This window comes from Schistocerca nitens, chromosome 2 (genome assembly GCF_023898315.1).
Source record: "Schistocerca nitens isolate TAMUIC-IGC-003100 chromosome 2, iqSchNite1.1, whole genome shotgun sequence".
Taxonomy (NCBI): Eukaryota; Metazoa; Arthropoda; class Insecta; order Orthoptera; family Acrididae; genus Schistocerca; species Schistocerca nitens.
Genome location: NC_064615.1, coordinates 449,776,131 through 449,796,330, shown reverse-complemented (window position 1 = coordinate 449,796,330; position 20,200 = coordinate 449,776,131). Strand labels below are relative to the sequence as shown.

The window sequence follows — 20,200 nt, the reverse complement described above, 5'->3', positions numbered from 1 at the left end:
CAAGTATGCAGGATCAATTAGCTTGAGTGTAAGGAGGTATGGTCCTGTCACAAGACCGACCAGTAGCAAGGCAGATGTTAAATGACATCAGGTGATGATCTGACGTACTACGCATCATCCTGTCTACCCTATTGCACACCAGGACAGGCAACTCCGAGACTTTCCTCTTTCCCTCAGCAGACGTGGATGCGTTACACATCTGAAGTGAAACCGTCGCAGAACGGTAACAGTACGTTTACGGAAATGGGTTCCTATTCAAAATATTATGTACTCATTCGCCCCTGTTTCCAAACACCCTGTAGAACAACCCTTGTCGTTACACGCGCGTCTGTTAAAACACAGGCGCCACGCCATTGGTTCGGCAGCTATGTGCACATGAGTTTTTCTATTGGAAAGGCCTGAATGTAATAAATGTCGTTACTTTAGCTAACATGAGCCAGACACAGATCGAATCCACGTGGCAATATAACGACCGTCCTTCTGGTACAACGGCCAGTCTGAGAGGAGTTTTTAGACTTTTTCGACGGACGTTAAGGCAAATACTGGTCTGGTCTATGATCTCTGCCTCAGAAAAGACGATACACAAACAGTGAAAAGGTGATAAGACACCGATCAAAATTTATACGATTGACAGACTGATGGCACAGACCACTTCCTTTCCTTACGTTACGTTGACCACTGTGGCCTGAGAAAGAGTATCCGGCCACAGTGTTGAGATAAAAGTCCCAGATCAGGAAACCAGCGCATCCCGCACGATGGGTTGAACTCTAGGAGAGGAAGAGCCAATATCTATGCGGCTAACATCGTACACAATGCACAGTCCCTCTTGCGGGCTGCCTACGTAACGGCATTCAGGGGCAACAAAAATTGGTTTTTCTATATTTCGTATATTATTGAACGAATTTAAAAATTTAAAATGCTCCCATAATCAACTCGTTAACGGGTACAATCCTATGTTAAAATTGTAATATATTAAGGCAAGTATTGCAGTTAGTGACTATGTATATATCTTGAGGGAGAGTAACTCACAGCGCGCAAATTACCCAGGTTATATTAATGCAGTGCCTGAGAATGAGAGCACGTAGTATCTTCGAACAAACTTTATACATCATTTCAAACATTTACGAAACCTTTCCTCGTTGGCGTTCCCCTCAAAATGATGAAAGAAAAATAGTTTCTTGCTTACTACATTTTCACTGTTCATGCAGCAAAACTTCAGCATCATTACATCTTTACCCCTAACTCTATTCGCAACACATTTTCTAGACTGTATCCACTTGTAAAACTGAATTTACCTGCAAAATTATATCGATGTACAATACATAGTTCAGGAGATATGACAAAATAAAGACTGAGAAACGTGAAACACTACTTTTGCTTAAAAAGGAGCAAAAGTTATCCAGGCTATATTGATCCAGTGTTTGATAATGACTGCACTTAGCGACCTCCAGCAAACTTTAAAATTAATTTGAAACATTTCCTGAATTTTTTTTCCTTAACTATTTAACGTCAGATATGTAAGACATTACTAGTTTGTAAAGTAATCAGAAGTTTGAAACTTTTTCACAGAAGGGAGTGGGGTTATGCTGGTATAGTACTAATACATAAAATTGACACAGCAGCACACTGCCGTAGTGGCGTGCCTTGAACGTAAACATCAGGTTACCCAAACTAGGATTTAACAACTGTTGAACATCCGCGGCGAGTCACAGTTTCTGTAGCAGTGGGGGGAAGGGAGATCGGGGCTCAACGTTGCAATATACGCAGGGCTGGGCCCCTGCTACGCCTGTTGTGGCAAAACGTGTGCGCCCTGCGGATTGCCGCTCGTCACTCCGCAGGCGCTCCTCCTTCGCAGACCAACAGTTATGCCTCTCACCAATATTTCCTGTGTTTGTTTTCGGTGCTTATTGTAAATATTCTGTTCATAGGCCCAATGCTAACAAGCACCACCAGGGAACGCTACCATTGCACAGTCAGCGCTTGTAGCAACAACGAGGGCGCTGCTATCACGAACTATTTTACGACCGTGGACCACGCGAGCATCGCAGAACTCGGGAGTATTCCTCCGCTACGGTGTACTTAAGCCGCAGCCCACATTCCAGTGGCCTTTGTATGCGACACTCATTTTCCGTTATCTGTATTTACATTTTAATTAATCACCGAGTTAATCTTTTAAATTTTAACTTATGCTAATGACGATCTGTCTTTTCATTGCATAAAACGTTTCTTTTGTCATCCACCATGTCCAACTTTATATTTTTAAGATTTTCCTCTCATGTGGATGAAGAGCGGAAAATTGTGTCCTCTGACATCCCACCCCCAGCCCATATGGAGGGGAAGAGGGCGATGACGATATAACAATAAATAACTCCAGCGACCAGTTGCAGTCGCAGCTTCGCTCCAGGCTACTCGCGCCGGTCGCTTACGGTGTCACATCTGTTGGAGTACAGTCGACTCTGCACCTCACCGCACCACTACGCTGCGTCGCCCAGAAGCCATCAATACTCTTCACGGGCCCCAGTGCTACGATGTAGTTGTGCAGCAGGGATTACGTCACAATCTACGTCGCGACTCAGACCACGGAAAGCTTTTGGTATTGCTACGTTCACGCTGATTAAGGACGATCATTTCTGTTATTCTCTTATGTGAAACTTTACTTTTCGGTGGTGAGACTGCAATAAACATTGTCAAACTAACCCTGGAATCATCAGCCATCGCGTGCAACACAGACTGACATAATGCAGCAGGGCATACAGACGTGCATAACAAACATCCCATGGACACATGGACGACAGATCATTAGAGATAGAGTTGGGATTTGAAGCAGGATGGGAAAGGACACTAGATGTCTCAACAACCATTCCTGCATTTGCTTTAAGCATTTCAGGGAAATCACGGAAAACCATCCATTAGAAAGGCCTAATGAGGAATTGAAACCTAGTTCTCCTGCATGTCAGTGCAGAGTTTTGCACTACGCCACGTCAGGCGGTACTTATAGTCTGCGATAAACATCTATCAAATATTTAACCATACAGTTCATACCAGAAGAAAATGTAGTAAGATAGGAACGATCTCTCCAATTCTGTGGCGCTTAAGAGCTTATGTTATCACTGCTAGCATCATAACTGTAGCTACGTGGGTGTGCGGAGTTTAGTCCACAGTAGGTCTTAAGATATATTCTGTCATTTAGTGCCTTATTCACATTTGGCTACATTTAATATATGTATAAGACGCCAACTTGCAACGTAGTTTGGAGGGCACAAATTGTAAGTCCCCCTACAACTGAAGAGCTAAGGGGATTGAAAAATCGGAAGAAGACAATAGCATACCATCTCCAGTATTAAAGCACTGTGATGTTCAGACCCACCACCAGGTTGGAGACATTTTTACATTTTACAATTTTGTATTTTATGATAAAAAACTGGCTGTTCTACCAAATGTTACATTGGACAGTAGCAATTTATGATGCCTTTGTCTCTCATGCCTTCAGCAAATTGTAGTCTCAGAGATACTGACCATTTTGCATCTATGCTTTCAGTAAGTAGCTACTTTCATAAAGTTGAAATTACTACACATATCATTGAAACATTGTGACATTGTTCCAGAAACACTGCCATTCTACTTAATGATTTATTTCCACTTAATCTTTTTGATCTGTGTCTTATCAGATTAAATGCTATAGTTTCAATACAACCCTTTTAAATAGCAGCAGGATAGCTTAGCGAGGAAGTCCCAGTCATTTTACCTTATAAAAATAATTTACGCTGCTCTCAACGTACCCTTTTGAAACCACACATGAAGTCATTTACTCAAAGTATCAAATGGCAGTTGCTCACATGAATCGTTTCACACATGCAGGATTTCTCTCGCCGTAGCAAATCATATTTCTTACAACCGAGAGAAGCCTTATGAAAATAAGTAACGTCGGCCAATAGGAAGGCTGCACAAGAACTTTCAACCCTGCTGCAAGTAAATATCCAGCTTAAATGTTTCAATGATATACTGCTGTGTTGTATCTGTGGAAGGCCATACCTCCATTAGTCTCCGGCTTTGACAGATCATTTTATGTAACTGTACATGTCATTTCAAGCTTAGTGCAGCAACGTTTCGCAGGCTAATTCCTGAGGAAAATCAAGAGTTCATAGGAAATGAGGAAGAAGCTCAGTGAGAGATGGGTTTGGGGAGAGAGAGAGGAGAAACCTGTCATCTTTAAGGAACCACTCCAGTACTCGCCTGAAGTAACTTCGCATTTTACTATTGTATTTACAAAGAGGAAAACAAAATTTTCTAATTTTTAAACGTTTCTTTGTGTCACTGAAGATAAGCTTCATTTGGTGTAGCATCCACAAAGAAGAAAAAGCTCTCCCATAGTAATGTAGTCTTGCAACATTTAGTGTATTGGAGGTGCAGACAAGCTCAACAAATACCTCTGCCTAATAATGTCGCACATATCAGTTTTCTTCCCTTAGTTCGCATTATGCAATAACATTTCGCCTATCATCATTTGAGTACAGCAGGTAAAATGCTTTACTTTTTTCTGAAACGAGATTTTGGTTGCCGAATCCTTCTACCTCACTGACAAATTTCTTATGAGAAACAATTTATGTATCAATATTAAAAATAACTCAAAATGTGCGTACCACGAAATACCCAACCGTTTCGTATCTTAAGATAACACGAGCGTACATTCAATTTTGTTTTGAGGATGCTCCCCTACAATGAAGAAGGAATTGTCGCATGGTGTACCGCATGTATATACATTTTTGTGTTAGGTTTTGCATTAATTTCAAAATGAAAATAAGTCTATATTTTTGACGTATTTCACATCCTTGATGATCATTTCACTAGAAAACCGTGGAAAGAACATCAGCATATTACATCACACAAGCGACGTTTCGACCCCTCTACTGGCATCTTCTTTGGCATCTTGTGCTGTCCTGAGCTCAATCTACAGTGGACATCACAAGATACTGAAGAAGATGCCAGCACAGGGGCCGAAGCGTCGATTGTTACCCGAACGCTCCCTTATACCATAGAAAGTTCCTCATAGTAGACAACAAAGCGAATTAACTAATCCTTCTGATATAATAAGGTGGTTCATTGGTCATGAAATGAGTTTTACGTACAATTAAGTATGGCCAGCAACAGCTGGATGCAGTCTTTAATTCCAACAAATGACAATCAGGTACAGAAAACCGTATCATGCGTTGAAAAAATTACTACTAGTTAATTAATGAAATAACAGCAAAATGTTGTTCTTGCACGTGAAATCGTGGTTCGTTTAGGTCACTGACGTTGTTTTCTCTTATTAAAAACTATCGGCAGACCAAAACCCACAGCATCACAGGGAATGCGGCTGTGCACGCACATTAACAGCGCCGGTAGTTATTTTCGGCGGCAGCGCCTACTTGCTGAGGCGCTCGTACAGCCTGTCCCAGAAGGCCATGCGCTCGCCGAAGAGCTCCTTGGCCACGCTGAGGCCGCTGTTGTCGATGCGCAGGTAGGACGGCGCGCGCTCGCTGAAAGCCGGCCACGTCACGCCCAGCTCGCCTCCTTTGTCTGGCGTTGGGTTTCTGTAAAAAGATTAGCACGCTACCTATTACAGAATCCACAAGCTCCTCCAGTGTTCTTGACAGCAAGAACATTTTGATGCAAAAGAAAGCATCTGAAAGTCAGGATTTATTTAGCGTGACACAACGGGGGATGCAAGGGGGAGCGAGGGGGGCGTCACAATGCCAATGGCCCAACCTTCTAATCCCCACCCCTATCCCCAAAAATCAAATATTTTTCATAATCAATTGCAAATTTCACAGCTGACTTTCGTCAAGTAAAGTAACCTAAAAACTAAGTTTCGAAAAACGCAAGAAATTCTAGAAATTACGAGATACGTTTAACATAATATAGTTTTCAGTTGCTTGGGCATGATCAATGCATAGGCTTGTGGCCTGACTGACTGCAGACAACATACCAGACACCTAAAGATGCACATTCACAATCTGGCCATACGTGGTGTCAAAACAAAATCCTACATAATTTGTGAATCCACAGGTAGAACTACAGCCCTACCACTTCTCCACCAGCCTTCTAATCAATCCATGGATCCGTGCCTGTCGTGAGAGCAGGTCGTAAGTAAGGTCAACCAGAGCAAGTCGCAATCAATACCTTCCCTGCGCGATAACAATGTGCATGTTACTGACGACAGCGCCGCTAAAGAAGTGTTACTAGACACGGTTTTCCGGAATTCCTTCACAAAATAAGTCAAAGTAAATATTCCAGAATTCCAATAAAGAACGACTGCCAATATGAATAACTTAGAAACAGATATCTTCGGTGTAGAGAAACTCCTTAAAACACTTAAAAAGGCGAGGTGCCTGCTGCCATATTACTAACGTCAACTTGTAGTAGGATTTTGGAAAATATACTGTGCTCCAATATTATGAATCATCTCGAAGAAACGCTTTATTGACAAATAGCCAACACCGATACAGAATATATCGTTCTTGTGAAACACAACTAGTTCTTTATTCTCACTAAATAATGAGTGCTATCGACAGGGGACGTCAAATTGTTTCCGTAGTTTTAGATTTCCAGAAGCCTTTTTGTCAAAAGTCATAAACGACTTCTAATCAAACTGCGTGCCTATTGAGTATCGTCTCAGTTGTGTGACTGGATTCGTGATTTCCTGTAAGAAAGGTGACTATTCGTAATAAATGACGGAAAGTCATCGAGTACAACAGAAGTAATATCTGGCGTTCCCCACATAAATGTTATAGGCCCTCAGCTCTAATTGATCAACACTTAGGAGACAATCTGAGTAGTCCTCTCAGACTGTTTGCAAATGATGCAGCCATCTATCGTCTTCTAAAATCATCAGATGATCAAATCGAATTGGAAAATGATTTAGACAAGCTGTCTATGAGATGCAAAAAGTGGCAGTTTACTCTAAATATAGAAAAGTGTGAAGTCATTCACTTGAATACTAAAATGAATCCGCTAAATTTCGGTTACACGATAAACCACACAAATCAAAACGCTGTAAGATAAAATAATTACTTAGCGATTACAATTACGTATAACTTAAATTAGAACGATGCCATAGATACTGTTGTGGAGAATGCAAACCAAAGACTGCGATTTATTGGTAGAACATTTAGACAATATAACAAGTCTACCAAAGAGAATTGGTGTGACAGTCATTAAAGCAAAGGCATTTTTCGCTGCGCCAAGAACTCCTTATAAAATTTCAGTTACAAACTTTCTCCTCAGAGTGTGAAAATATTTTCTTGGCGCACACCTACACACGGGAAAATTATCATCATAACAAATTAAGAGAAATCAGAACTCGCAAGGAAAGATTTAAGTCTTCGTTATCCAGGGCGTTGTTGAGAGTGGTGGTGGTTAGTGTTTAACGTCCCGTCGACAACGAGGTCATTAGAGACGGAGCGCAAGCTCGGGTTAGGGAAGGAGTGGGAAGGAAATCGGCCGTGCCCTTTCAAAGGAGCCATCCTGGCATTTGCCTGAAACGATTTAGGGAAATCACGGAAAAGCTAAATCAGGAGGGCTGGAGACGGGGTTGAACCGTCGTCCTCCCGAATGTGAGTCCAGTGTGCTAACCACTGCGCCACCTCGCTCGGTGGCGTTGTTGAGAGTGGAATGGTAGAGAAGTAGCTTGAAAGTGGTTAGGTAAACCCTCTGCCAGGTACTTAATCGTGAACTACGCAGTAATCATATAGATGCAGACGTAGATTAAGGTAACATGCATTCATTTACTCTCAATTACAGTACTACTCACTAAGTGAATCCCTCCGTAGGAACTTCACTGTACTTTCGCGAACAGTACATTTCTACCATGTTTTGAGCAAAATTGTGTACCCTGTTTACACAATTCATGTGTTTGGTCACCCATTACACCATTAGGTACAGGACAGAAATAGGATCTGGTCGCTAGCATCGACGACTGCTCAGGTTCAAAATGGTTGAAATGGCTCTGAGCACTATGGGACTCAACTTCTGAGGTCATTAGTCCCCTAGAACTTGGAACCAGTTAAACCTAACTAACCTAAGGACATCACACACATCCATGCCCGAGGCAGGATTCGAACCTGCGACCGTAGCGGTCTCGTGGTTCCAGACTGCAGCGCCTAGAACCGCACGGCCACTTCGGCCGGCGACTGCTCAAGAAAATTGTGGATGTAAGCGTAGAAAAAATGCAAAAGCATCGTTGACTGGCTACGGATAAAAATGTGTCTGCAAGTGAAAAAGACGGAGCTTATTGTGATAACATAGTTTTCAAAATTACCCAAATTCTGAACTTTGTAAATTCATGCTTGATAGGCAAAGTACAGCAACTCAGAAGTGTCGTCTGAACTTGCAGAATAGTGCGATTTACATATGAGTACATTTGTTCCAGATTGAAAATAGCTTTGGCATGATGAAGAGTGAACAGTGAGTAAAAGAAGGTGTAACGGGGCACCCTCTAACACTACCTTTTTTTATGGAAGTAACCGATACCAGGATTAATCCCGAATCTGGTATAGGTGAACATTGTCGGCTGTTTCCCTGCAAGAATTTCGTTTTATTTTGTACATGATGTGTTATACTTCAGGCTAAAACGTATAAAAAGAAATTAATTTGTTATTAATCTGTACGTACAGCTAAAATTACTTTTCATTTAGAAACATTTGAAATTACGAAATTTGTGGCATACTTAAAATTCATATTATTAATTGCACAATCTCATGTTAATTATTACATTTATTTCTGGTTTCATTAACAAAATAATGATGTGACCTAGTAAAGATTCTTCTTATGTCAAGAAAGTATGTAAACTCTTTTGCTTTGTAAACTCTTTGGAATATTGTGAGTACCGCAGAATGTTGGGAGCATTGGGCATGCCTCTGATGGAAACGCACGTATCATTTGTTCACAACAATGTAATTGATGGTTTTATGAAAGTGGAGATTGTAAAGTCAGTGTGATATGTAATAATGGGATGAAACAAAAGAAAATCATAGCAACAGGTAGATCTTCATCAGTTATTTAGTCATCAGGAACACACAACATAAAGTCAAAATTTCAGCTTAAGAATGTACCCCTAGACGCAAGAAGTGGAACCAACAACAAGAAGAGAAAATGAAGATAAGTTGAAAGTTTCTCTTGTGTGCATCTTACCCCTCTCAAAGTATTTGAAACTAATGAAGACACAAAGAAAAATTTAATATTTATGTGTGGGAGAATAAGATTAAAAAGGGCATTCAAGATAGAATGAGGCATGTAGGAGAAAATGTTACGGTATAGATATGCATGGGTGCTCATTCTGTCTGTGCTACAGGGTATAGTTATATGTATCGTTTCCAACAAACGAAAATAGTTCTGTATAACATCCACAAAAGCGTCGAGCATTCGGGAACTGTGGAAGGTTTCCCTATTATGGAGGACAACGACTACGGCGAACGCTATAAATTATCCATCTACAGCTCCTGTACCAAACTCAGTAAATTACAAACACTTCTACAGTCCTTAGGCGCCGAAATTTTAAGCATGAGCTAGACAGGCGTTTGCGGGAAGGATCGCATAACTAGGAAGGGGAAATACAGAGAAATATTTTTTCAAGGATGGAATGATATTGGTCATAATGTGACACAGTGCGTTTACCGTGTTGGAGAAATAAAAAGAAATAGTATAGAGTTCATAAAAAAGTCATTGTTTCTTTTAAGAATATTTATGAATTTGTAGGGATATTTCCACTCAAGTAAAAAGTATCAATTTATTACAGCCCTTCTGTTTTTTACATTATAGTTCATGGAGAATTTTATTTCTGCCTGAATATATTTTACGTATCAAATTCTGTGCTTAATATGTCATAAAATACTGAATGCAGACATTCTTGTTACTTGTGAAGGCCAAATACTTTGGAATAGAGACATAGCAATAACAAGGAATGAAATACGGGACTCCATTGAAAGATGGGTTGGATCTACTCAGCTATAATATGTACACTGCCCTTTATTCACAAAATTTATTTCCCATCAGAAGCTGTCTTCTTGGTAATCGTGTAGGGTGACAATTATTGAACCATATGAAATAAAATTATTATAACTTCTCAACGGTTTGCCTTAGGACGTTCAAACGACATGGTTGGCCATGGGGCATGATGGGAATTAGTACGCGCATGCGCACGCGCCTTGTCGTTCTCATTTGAATGGGTTCGTCAACAAGTAAAACTGGCGCATTTGGGAGACTGATAATCCGCATTTCGCGATCGAGAAATCTCTTGACCCTCAACGGGTGACTATGTGGCGTGCAATTTCCCGTCACGGAATAATCGATGCGATATTCCTTGATGGCACGATGACTACAGAACGGTACGTGAAGGTTTTGGAAGATGATTTCATCCCCATTATCCAAAGTGACCCTGATTTCGACAAGATGTAGTTCACGTAAGACGGAGCTCGACCCCATCGAAGCAGGAGAGTGTTTGATGTCCTGGAGGAGCACTTTGGGGACCGCATTCTGGCTTTGGGGTATCCAGAGGCCACTGGCATAGGTCTCGATTGGTCACCATAGTCTCCGGGTCTGAACAAGTGCAACTCCTTTTTGTGGGGCTATATTAAAGACAAGGTGTACAGTAATAACCCAAAAACCATTGATGAGCTGAAAAAAGCCATTCAGGAGGTCATCGACGGCATAGTTGGTCCCAAACTTCTGCGGGTCATGCAGAATTTCGCTATGAGTCTGCGGCACATCATTGCCAACGATGGCAGGCATATCCAACGTGTCATAACCTAAATCCGGATATCTGTAGTGACTTTTACATGCTGAATAAAGTGTTTGCACTCTGTAGTTTGTAACTATTTTACTTTTTCTTCATATAGTTCAATAATTGTTACCCTGTGTATTATTATATGACCCATTTCGGAATTTCTAGACTCTATCAATAGGCCTGTCAGCAGATGTTTTCATTGTGTCTGCAATACAAAAGGTTTTCCTGTGCAAGCTATCAACTGATTACGTACTGCTTGCCGGTAGCATACGTTCAGAAAGCTCCAGGAAAGTGACTTCCGGGAACGTATTTCCATGTTTAGACACGCCATCCGCTTATCACGTACTTTTAAATATGAGCCGGAGGTTTTGTACAAAATGTGTCCCTTAAGGTAACTTTTCAACTATGACCCAGTTTTTAATGGTTATTAATATTATAGCACCCACGGTTAAGAGCTCCGTTCACTGCTTTTTATTTGTGAAAGATTTTTACATTTTCCGCTATTTTTCCAGCATCTCTGGAACTATTAATTAAGACCAGAAAATGTATTATTTTACTAACTGTTCAAATCATATTTTTAATTTTCCATGACGTTAATGAAATGAACCTGCATTAAATCATGTGATGCTGAAGAAATTAGATTAGGAAATATGACACTAAAAGTAGTAGATGAGTTTCTTTATTTGGACATCGAAATAACTGATGATGATCGAAGCAGAGAGAACTTAAATTTCAGACTGGCTACAGTAAGAAAAGCATTACTGGAAAAGAGGAATTTGTTAACATATAATATAAATTTAAGCGTTATGAAGTCTTTTCTAAATGTCCTTGTTTGGAAAGTAGGCTGGTATGGCAGTGAAACGTGGACGATAAGTGGTTCAGATAAGATGAGAGTAGAAGTTTTTGAAATGTGGTGCTACAGAAGATTGCTAAAAATTAGATGGATAGATCGAATGAATAATGAGGAGGTACTGAATCGAATTGGGGAAAAATAGAAATCTATAGCATAAGCTGACTGAAAGAAGAGGTCAGTTGATAAGGTATGTCCTGAGGCTAGAAAGAATCACAATGAAGGGAATTGTGGGGGTAAATTTGTACAGGGAGACCAAGAGATGAATGCGGTAATCGGTTCAAACGCATGTAGAGTGCAGTAGTTACCCAGAGATGAAGAGGTTTCACACAATAGAGCTTAGAATTCAAGACACGAGTTACAATGTCAAGGAGTCGCTGAGATTTCTAGGCCACACATGAGACGATAAATGTATTTGGATGTCACACGTGAGGTATATGAAGACACTAACGTTTTAAAGTACGTTAGCCACAAGAGATGAGTAGAAAGTTGAACATGCCTATTGTCGTTTTATCGAACCTTTGTACGATCCAAGTCTCTGTGTACTCGGTCATCCTGTCTGAAGATCCTTGGTGAAATCCAATGCGAGGAATCAGGTCAACCATGGGAGCTTTGAGGACAAGACCTATACTCAGCCTCTGTGCTTAGGCTAGGGAGCCACCACTTTTCCTCGGACAGCACATACCCTTGGTAAGACAAGTATACAAACTTTTTCCTTTCTCTCTCTCTCTCTCTCTCTCTCTCTCTCTCTCTCCCTCCCTCCCTCTAACACACACACACACACACACACACACATAGTGATTTTGGCCGGAGATATTTGTTACAAAGTGTCTGCCAGTAATAGAAACTCAACAATAAACTGTTTAGACTGCACATAAACACGGGGATACATAGTGCAAATGTCACTTATTAAAAATGTGAATACTTGTGCCGGCCGCGGTGGTCTCGCGGTTCTAGGCGCTCAGTCCGGAGCCGCGCGACTGCTACGGTCGCAGGTTCGAATCCTGCCTCGGGCATGGATGTGTGTGATGTCCTTAGGTTAGTTAGGTTTAAGTAGTTCTACGTTCTAGGGGACTGATGACCACAGCTGTTAAGTCCCATAGTGCTCAGAGCCATTTGAACCATTTTTTTTGAATACTTGTACGAAATTTATACCGTGTGAATAAAATCTTAGCACAGAAACAATGTAGGTTGCGCTATGTTCTGCCGAAACGTCGGGTACTACCAATTTTTTTTTCTCCCCAATCAGATATCTGTCTCCTCTATGGAATACAATTGGCCAACAAGAAAAATTTATATGGGTAAAGCGCCACATAGGAATGATGTTCAGTTAACATTTGACAGACCAGCAGAAGCAATGACCTTTCCACAAAAACGTGTTTTCAAACTATCACGAACTGAAATTAACAACATCTTTAAAAAACGAGATTTTTTAGATATGGAGAGCAGGTGGAATCAAACTAAGATTGTAGGAGGTAAAAGTTACTCAAAAGTACAAGCAGATATTCCCCGAAAACCTTGATTTACTTCGTTTAAAGGAAGAAGAAGACAAATACCATCGCTAAAAAGGATAAAATTCAACCATAGTTCAGCTTCTAGCCATATATGAATCAAGTTTATTTGGTCCCAATATTGTGAGGGTTCTTGGATATCAATCGGAATTTTAAGCTATTCGCTTTTCCTGCACGCTGTATGACAACTACAAACAAATCTATTGCTCATTATAGTAACACCTGATAATTAACTACAAACTGCTGTCCACTATTAGCTATTCACTAACATTATGAGTGTACATAAAATATTATCCAAATTTTTGTGTTAATTTGATATATTTGTTCAAACAAAACTGTAGTATAAGCATGAAATTAAAACGTAATTTGTGTTAAGAACTCTTGTAATATGTAGATGGATATATGGTCAATATGACCAAATACCAAAATAAATAAATAATGAGATAAATAGATACTTGTATCAAGAGCAACATAGGTACCCTGTTTTGGCGAAGTTGGTCCACAGCTTTGTCAGGTTGGCAATGGTTTTGCTTTCTGCTGATGTGGGCTCAGCGGCGACGTCGAACACAGAGGAGCGGAACAGGTAGAACACGTCGTCCCCGTGGCACGCACCTGCACCACAGTCACCAAGTTGTATACATCCGATTGTTTCAAGGAAGTAAACAAAAATATTCCATACCTTTGCAATATGTACCCGTAAAAGATTACACAAATAAGACACAGTACAAATTGCTAAAGAATCAAATATTATTTCTGCAATATTACTGGTGAACTGTTGAGAAAGAAGCCGAAGATATTGGCGAAGAAATTAAAAGTAACAAATTTATACATGATAGTTTTTGTGGAAGGCAATTTAAAAATCAAAACGTCATTTTAGTCAACACAGGAAGCTATTAAACAGGACTCTGAGGCGGTCGAGAATGTGGAAGCAGTACTTCATAGTACCAGATTGCTCATCAAGATATCTGTAGTCGTTTCGTCAAATAATATGAATTAGAAATTGTCGGTTGTTTGTTATACACACTTTCCCTCATGCATTGTGACAATTCTGCAGATTTTCTTCTCAAGTTCAACGACTTGTGGACATTCACATTTGTTAATTTTATTGTCCAGCATCTTCGACATAATAGACATGAAGACATAAAGCTGCAGCGAATTCGCCTTGAGGCTTAGCGCCGTTGTAATGGTACTTTGACTACCGCGCCTCCGCCAATACAAAGATATAATTCACGATCGCGCACGCAGAAGAGCGCTGCGCCAGCGACCGATTTTTATAAATAATTTTGTTCTTTTTTTTTACTTTTGCGTGGGTTTTGTTTTTAACTGCTAATTGATTACTCTCTCTCTCTTGTCTTCATAAGAAAGACGTGTATTTTTCGGCGCTGTGTTGAATGTGGTTTTGGGTGGAAATTAAAATTATATTACAAAGCGAGGTTGTTTCAATAGTGATTCGAGGTGGTTATCGCCAAATTTGTGAATTGATCATGACAGTGACAACTTGAAGTTTTCAACAGACGGAGAAAAGTGAAAGACGGGTCGTCCTACAAGGGAATGAGGACGACAGCCATGAAGACTATATTGTAATTTGTACTGCGTTTCTGACAAGATTGTAAGGTAAATTTCCACTAGTTTCTGATGCTATTTCCGTACAGTCGCTTTTTGTAGTGTTGCCGACCCGGTCTGCCATGCACGGTCAAATTACAGCACTATCTCAATCAATAATATGAAGTCCGCCTTATCCGTAACTGAAACCACCAAAATTCAAAACCCAATCAGATTTTCTATTTTATATTTTCACGGCAGAACCCAGAGTAAAGGAAACACTACAATTGGCGTCCTGGTGACAGGACTTACAATCTCCGGATTTGAAACACGTGCAATTATTATAAATTTTGGACATTTTATCTAATTTTAATCACTTAATAGCATCAGAAAATGAATTTGGACTAAGTCTCATTCACTTAAATTGTAACGTTACGTGCATGAAATTTACAACAATATTGTTTTCCCTGTTATTAATTCGTGTTAATTTTCATTTTCATGCTGAGGAAATTAATTTGTTAAAAAAAAAAGGAAAAGGATAACGTTCCATAAAATAATTTGCACGGACGCGAAAGAAAAATTTTGGATTCAAAACTGTATATCTGACGCTACATTTGCAACATAAGACTGAAGAACAAAAAAAATTGGTGAGTACAGAAATTTACTTTTTTTCCAGTTTCAAACAGCCATCTGTACTTCCTTTATTCCGATTCATTTATTTCGACATTATTTTTCCTAATTGTAGTTAAAATTGATTTACTATTATTGCAAATGATAAGTGAAGAGCATATTCACATTCATTTATTTGTGAGAGGAAAATTTCAGTACCAGTTTAATAATTCAATTTCTAATTAAAAATCATATAGAAATATCCATTTCCATAAGAGAAATTTCAGATTTCAACATATCATATTTTAAATTTTTATTTTGCCATTGGAAAATTTTATTTGCAATTAATTACGAAAATCGCAAGATCGACTCTAGACGCTTAGAAATTGTTTCCGCGGACGAGCTTAGTGAAAGTGACACATTGCAAAACATGTCCGACAATCAAATGAATATTGAACTTAATAGTGAGGATGTTCAAGACATAATTTTACCGGATCGATTAAGACAACAACCCCTATATTTAAACAGATATACAGGCGAATGGAGAGTGAGTACTACGCGACAAAACGCGACATTGACAACGTCAACTTCAGAACCAGACATCAATCAGACACAAAAAAATGACGATACTAAGACACAGGACTCTGACATGATCAACCAGATTCTGAAGTTACTTTGTGACCAAAACAGAAAATTTGACGCTTTAGGCGACAATTTAAAAGGTGACATTGGGAAATTTGACACTAAATTCGATGAACTGACACGGGACATAAAACAAAATTTTGAAAAACAATCGAGACGAATTGCCGACTTGGCAGAAACCACCAGTAGTCTTGGAAGGAAATTTATTGACTTATCAGACAAGATTACGAGACAAGAAAATGTATTTATGGAATTCAGTGACGAGACAAAAACTGACTTACAACGATGTAATGAGAAATTGTTAACAGTAGTTTTTGAACAACAGAAAACCAGTACCCAAGTTGACGAATTACGACGGTCACACAATTCCGTAAAAACAAACCAAGAACACTTAGACCTGACGATTACAGACCTTTCAGACAGATTAAATGATGTCATATTGGAGCAGAAATCCTTACAGGAGAAGTTAGAAAAACTGGAAAACAGAGCAGATGTAGCATCTTTAAAGAATGACACAACTGTAGCAGAGAAACTTGTACATGAATGCAAATTATGTGATGATTATTTAGATGAGAAGTTTGAGACAATGACACAGATCATTTTAGATAAGACAAAGGAACAAGTAAAGGGAGAAACAGATAATATTCAGAAAGAGGTACGTAAATTTAAATAAAATGTAATACCAAGTTTGTCAGTGATACCAAAGCCCATAACAGGCAACCAAAACACAAATGAGAATCCGAATAATGCTAGACCCAGCACACAGCCGAAAATAGGATTACCAATGAGTGATACAAATCCCAATGAACCATTTTCAATGCTACCAGAAGATCAAAATTACTATCAGACATCACCACATACTATGCACAGTTTGACACAAAATGCAGGATCCATAATACCATCGGGAGTAGCTGATGGAACATTAGTACGACATGGATACTTTCAGACATTTTCATGTGATGAGAAAGACAAAGTGCATCCGACTGTTTTCATCCGCTCTTTTGACGGTATTTTCCCGAGACATTGGTTAGAAGCTGATAAAATTCGATATGTTACAAATTTGTTACGTGGAAGAGCAGCTAAGTGGGGAGCAGCAATGAAAAGACGATGTTTAACATTTGAACAGTTTGAACAAGCATTTCTTGAGGAATTCTGGTCGATCACAGAACAGCAAAGTTTAAAACGAGAAGTATACAATTCTGAAATTTACAACCCGAAGAAATAGACTTTACGTCAATACTTTTAACGTTACCTAGACAAATCATTATATTGGACAAAACCAGCAGATTTACCAGGTGTAATTAGAACACTTAAAAGCCACCTACCATTTCCTTACCGTGATAAATTAATAGGAGTGTCCGAGGACAACATAAAGAATTTTTTCAGATAGGTTGATGAGATAGATGTTGTTTACAGAGATGAGATCAGGAATTTCAATCAATTGTATCCGATCCATCCAAGAAATTCGCGTAAGCACAACAACAGAAATGACAGAGGCTATTGGTTCAAAATGGTTCAAATGGCTCTGAGCACTATGGGACTCAACTGCTGAGGTCATTAGTCCCCTAGAACTTAGAACTAGTTAAACCTAACTAACCTAAGGACATCACAAACAACCATGCCCGAGGCAGGATTCGAACCTGCGACCGTAGCGGTCTTGCGGTTCCAGAGGCTATTGGAATCCGCCTCCGATACCACAACAAAACACTCAAATAAACAATTCGCACTACACTGGGAAAAATCCATTCAATATTAGGAGAAACAACTCGCAGTATTGGCAGGGAAACGGTAATTGTTACAATAATGGTTATCCGAACAGTAATTACAATCAGAACAATAACAGTTATATTCAAAATAACAACAACAGATGAAGGAACCGAAATCATAGAGATCAAAGAAGAGAGGATAACAGGTACAATCCAGGATATTTTCAGAGAAACAACATCCAAACATGTATTGCAGGAATAACAGTAATGACAATACCAGTTACAGTCATGGGCGAAATAATGTATGGGGAAATCACAATGAACCACCGCCACGACACATGCAATACAGCAACCCTCAATTCCTACCTAACGGAACTCCCAATGCGACGCGAGTTAATGTCAACAACCAAACAGCTGATACTTGGGTGACACACGACAGAAATGTAAATATTATTGAGTTGGGCAATGACCCCAACCCGCAGCAACAACCGAATTTGCCGGAAAACGAACGACGACCGAGCTAAGCGCTCGAGTTACGGTCGATAGGGAGCAGAGCGCAACGGAACCGACGATTTGTTTTCTCCGTTATGATGACAGTAAGAAAACAGAAAAATAATTATATCAGGATGTAGATTTTAATAGTACCAGTAAAATAAAGAAGATTATTCAGGCTATAACACGAGTTATGAAGTGGAAGTAATGTTAGATACAGGAGCAGCAGCAAGTGTCATTTAAATGTCTTTATATAATGAACTCAAACAAATAATGAACATGCAAACATTGCCAGTACAGAATTGTCACATTATAAGTGCCACCGGTAACAAATCAAAGAACGTGAACTTTCAAGCTCTCATTAACTTCACAGTTTCAAATATACCACTCAATTACAGTTTCCTGGTAGTAGATAAATTAGTTATGATCAAAATATCCACGGGTGTGCTGCCGGTCTATAGTGTCCAACGGACACTATAGACCGGCAGCACACCCGTGGATATTTTGATTATCAAATACGCCGGGAGAAACTCAAGAATCACAAATTAGTTATGCATTGCATATTAGGAATTGACTTTTTGAATGAATATCAAGCAATCATAGATTCAGGAAAAGGGAAATGTCATTTAACCGTAAACCTACAACAACTGACAATAAAGTTAACACAGGGTAAAAACTTAAATAGTAAACAAGGTAAGTTTGAACAGTTACATTTTGTGTATCCACCAGCAACAAACATATGTGATTTAACTTTTAATGAAGCTGTATCTCAGGGAATTAAACCTAATGATTTATATGAGAAATGCACAGAATCTGAATATCTGACGAAAGAACAACAACTTGAATTACTTGAAGTTTTGCAGCACGTTGCTGAGGTATTTATGGAGAAACGTGGAATTATTAGAGGCTATACTTATGAGATGGATGTTAAACCACACAAAACATATTGTAGAACATATTATAATATTTCTTGGTCAAAGAAACCCGCAGTTTTGAAAGAGATTGAAAGAATGCAAGCTGGGGGTATCATTGAAAGGTCACATTCACCATATTGCAGTCCGATCCTAGCAGTTAATAAAGAAGATGGTAGTGTAAGGTTAGTGCTGGACGCACGAGAAATTAACAAAGTCATAATTCCAATCAACACACGACTTATAAATTTGGAAGAACAACTTTTAAAATTTCATAATGTACAGTATTTCACCAATATCGACCTCCGCTCATCGTTTTGGCAGGTGAACCTCCATAAAAACAGTCGTAAATACACTGCATTTCTATGTGAGGGACGTAGTTATCAATTTTGTGTTCTACCCTTTGGTGTATGAGAGAGTTCTGGAGTATTTATTGAAGCCTTAGACGCTGCTCTTGGACCACAATTGCTATTGCAAATCACAGTTTATGTTGATGACATTGTCATTTCCACCACTACTTAGGAAGAACATGTTAATCTTTTGAAGCAACTTCTGACTAAATTTTCTGACGCAGGTGTCACTATCAATTTATCAAAGACGAAATTATGGAGGAGAGAAATCAAATTCCTTGGTCACATCATATCAACTGAAGGTATTTATCCAGACTCAAGAAAAATTGATGCAATTAAGAATTTTCCATCCCCACAGAATCGTAAACAACTCAAAGCCTTTCTTGGTCTAGCTTCATTCTTCAGGAAATTTGTACCCTACCATCTTCTTAACAGTCCACATCTTCTATCTTTACTCAAAAGAAATAATATTTGGAAATGGACACAGAGTTCTGTCAGACAGATTTTGAAGCGATTAAGAATGCTTTAGTAAATGCACCGTTGTTATGTCATCCTGACATGACGTCAGACTTTTGCCTAGTAACAGATGCAAGTTCCTATGGGCTATTTATTCCAAATTCATGTAGAAAATGAACAAACAGTCATCAAACTTATCAGTTTTGCTAGCCGCACGCTCACTGAATGCGAAAAGTCATATTCAGTGACCGAGCGCGAAACACTTGCCATAGTATGGGCATTTCACAATTTTCGCTACTTTCTATGGGGAAAACGTACTAAGCTTTATACTGATCATCAAGCTCTTTCTTTCCTTCTATCATGCAAGTT

General features: G+C 39.2%; 1 protein-coding gene across 1 annotated transcript in view; it reads right to left on the bottom strand.

Annotated features, from left to right (window-relative positions):
- Window positions 1-5,195: 5,195 nt before the first annotated feature.
- LOC126235082 (juvenile hormone esterase-like) overlaps window positions 5,196-20,200 on the bottom strand; it is a 92,803-nt gene continuing 77,798 nt past the window's right edge. The window contains exons 9-10 of the mRNA XM_049943815.1: window positions 13,603-13,735; window positions 5,196-5,573 (exon numbers count right to left, since the gene is read on the bottom strand). Of these exons, the coding sequence (XP_049799772.1) occupies window positions 5,405-5,573; window positions 13,603-13,735 (302 nt within the window). The 3' untranslated portion in view covers window positions 5,196-5,404. The remainder of the gene's footprint in view (window positions 5,574-13,602; window positions 13,736-20,200) is intronic.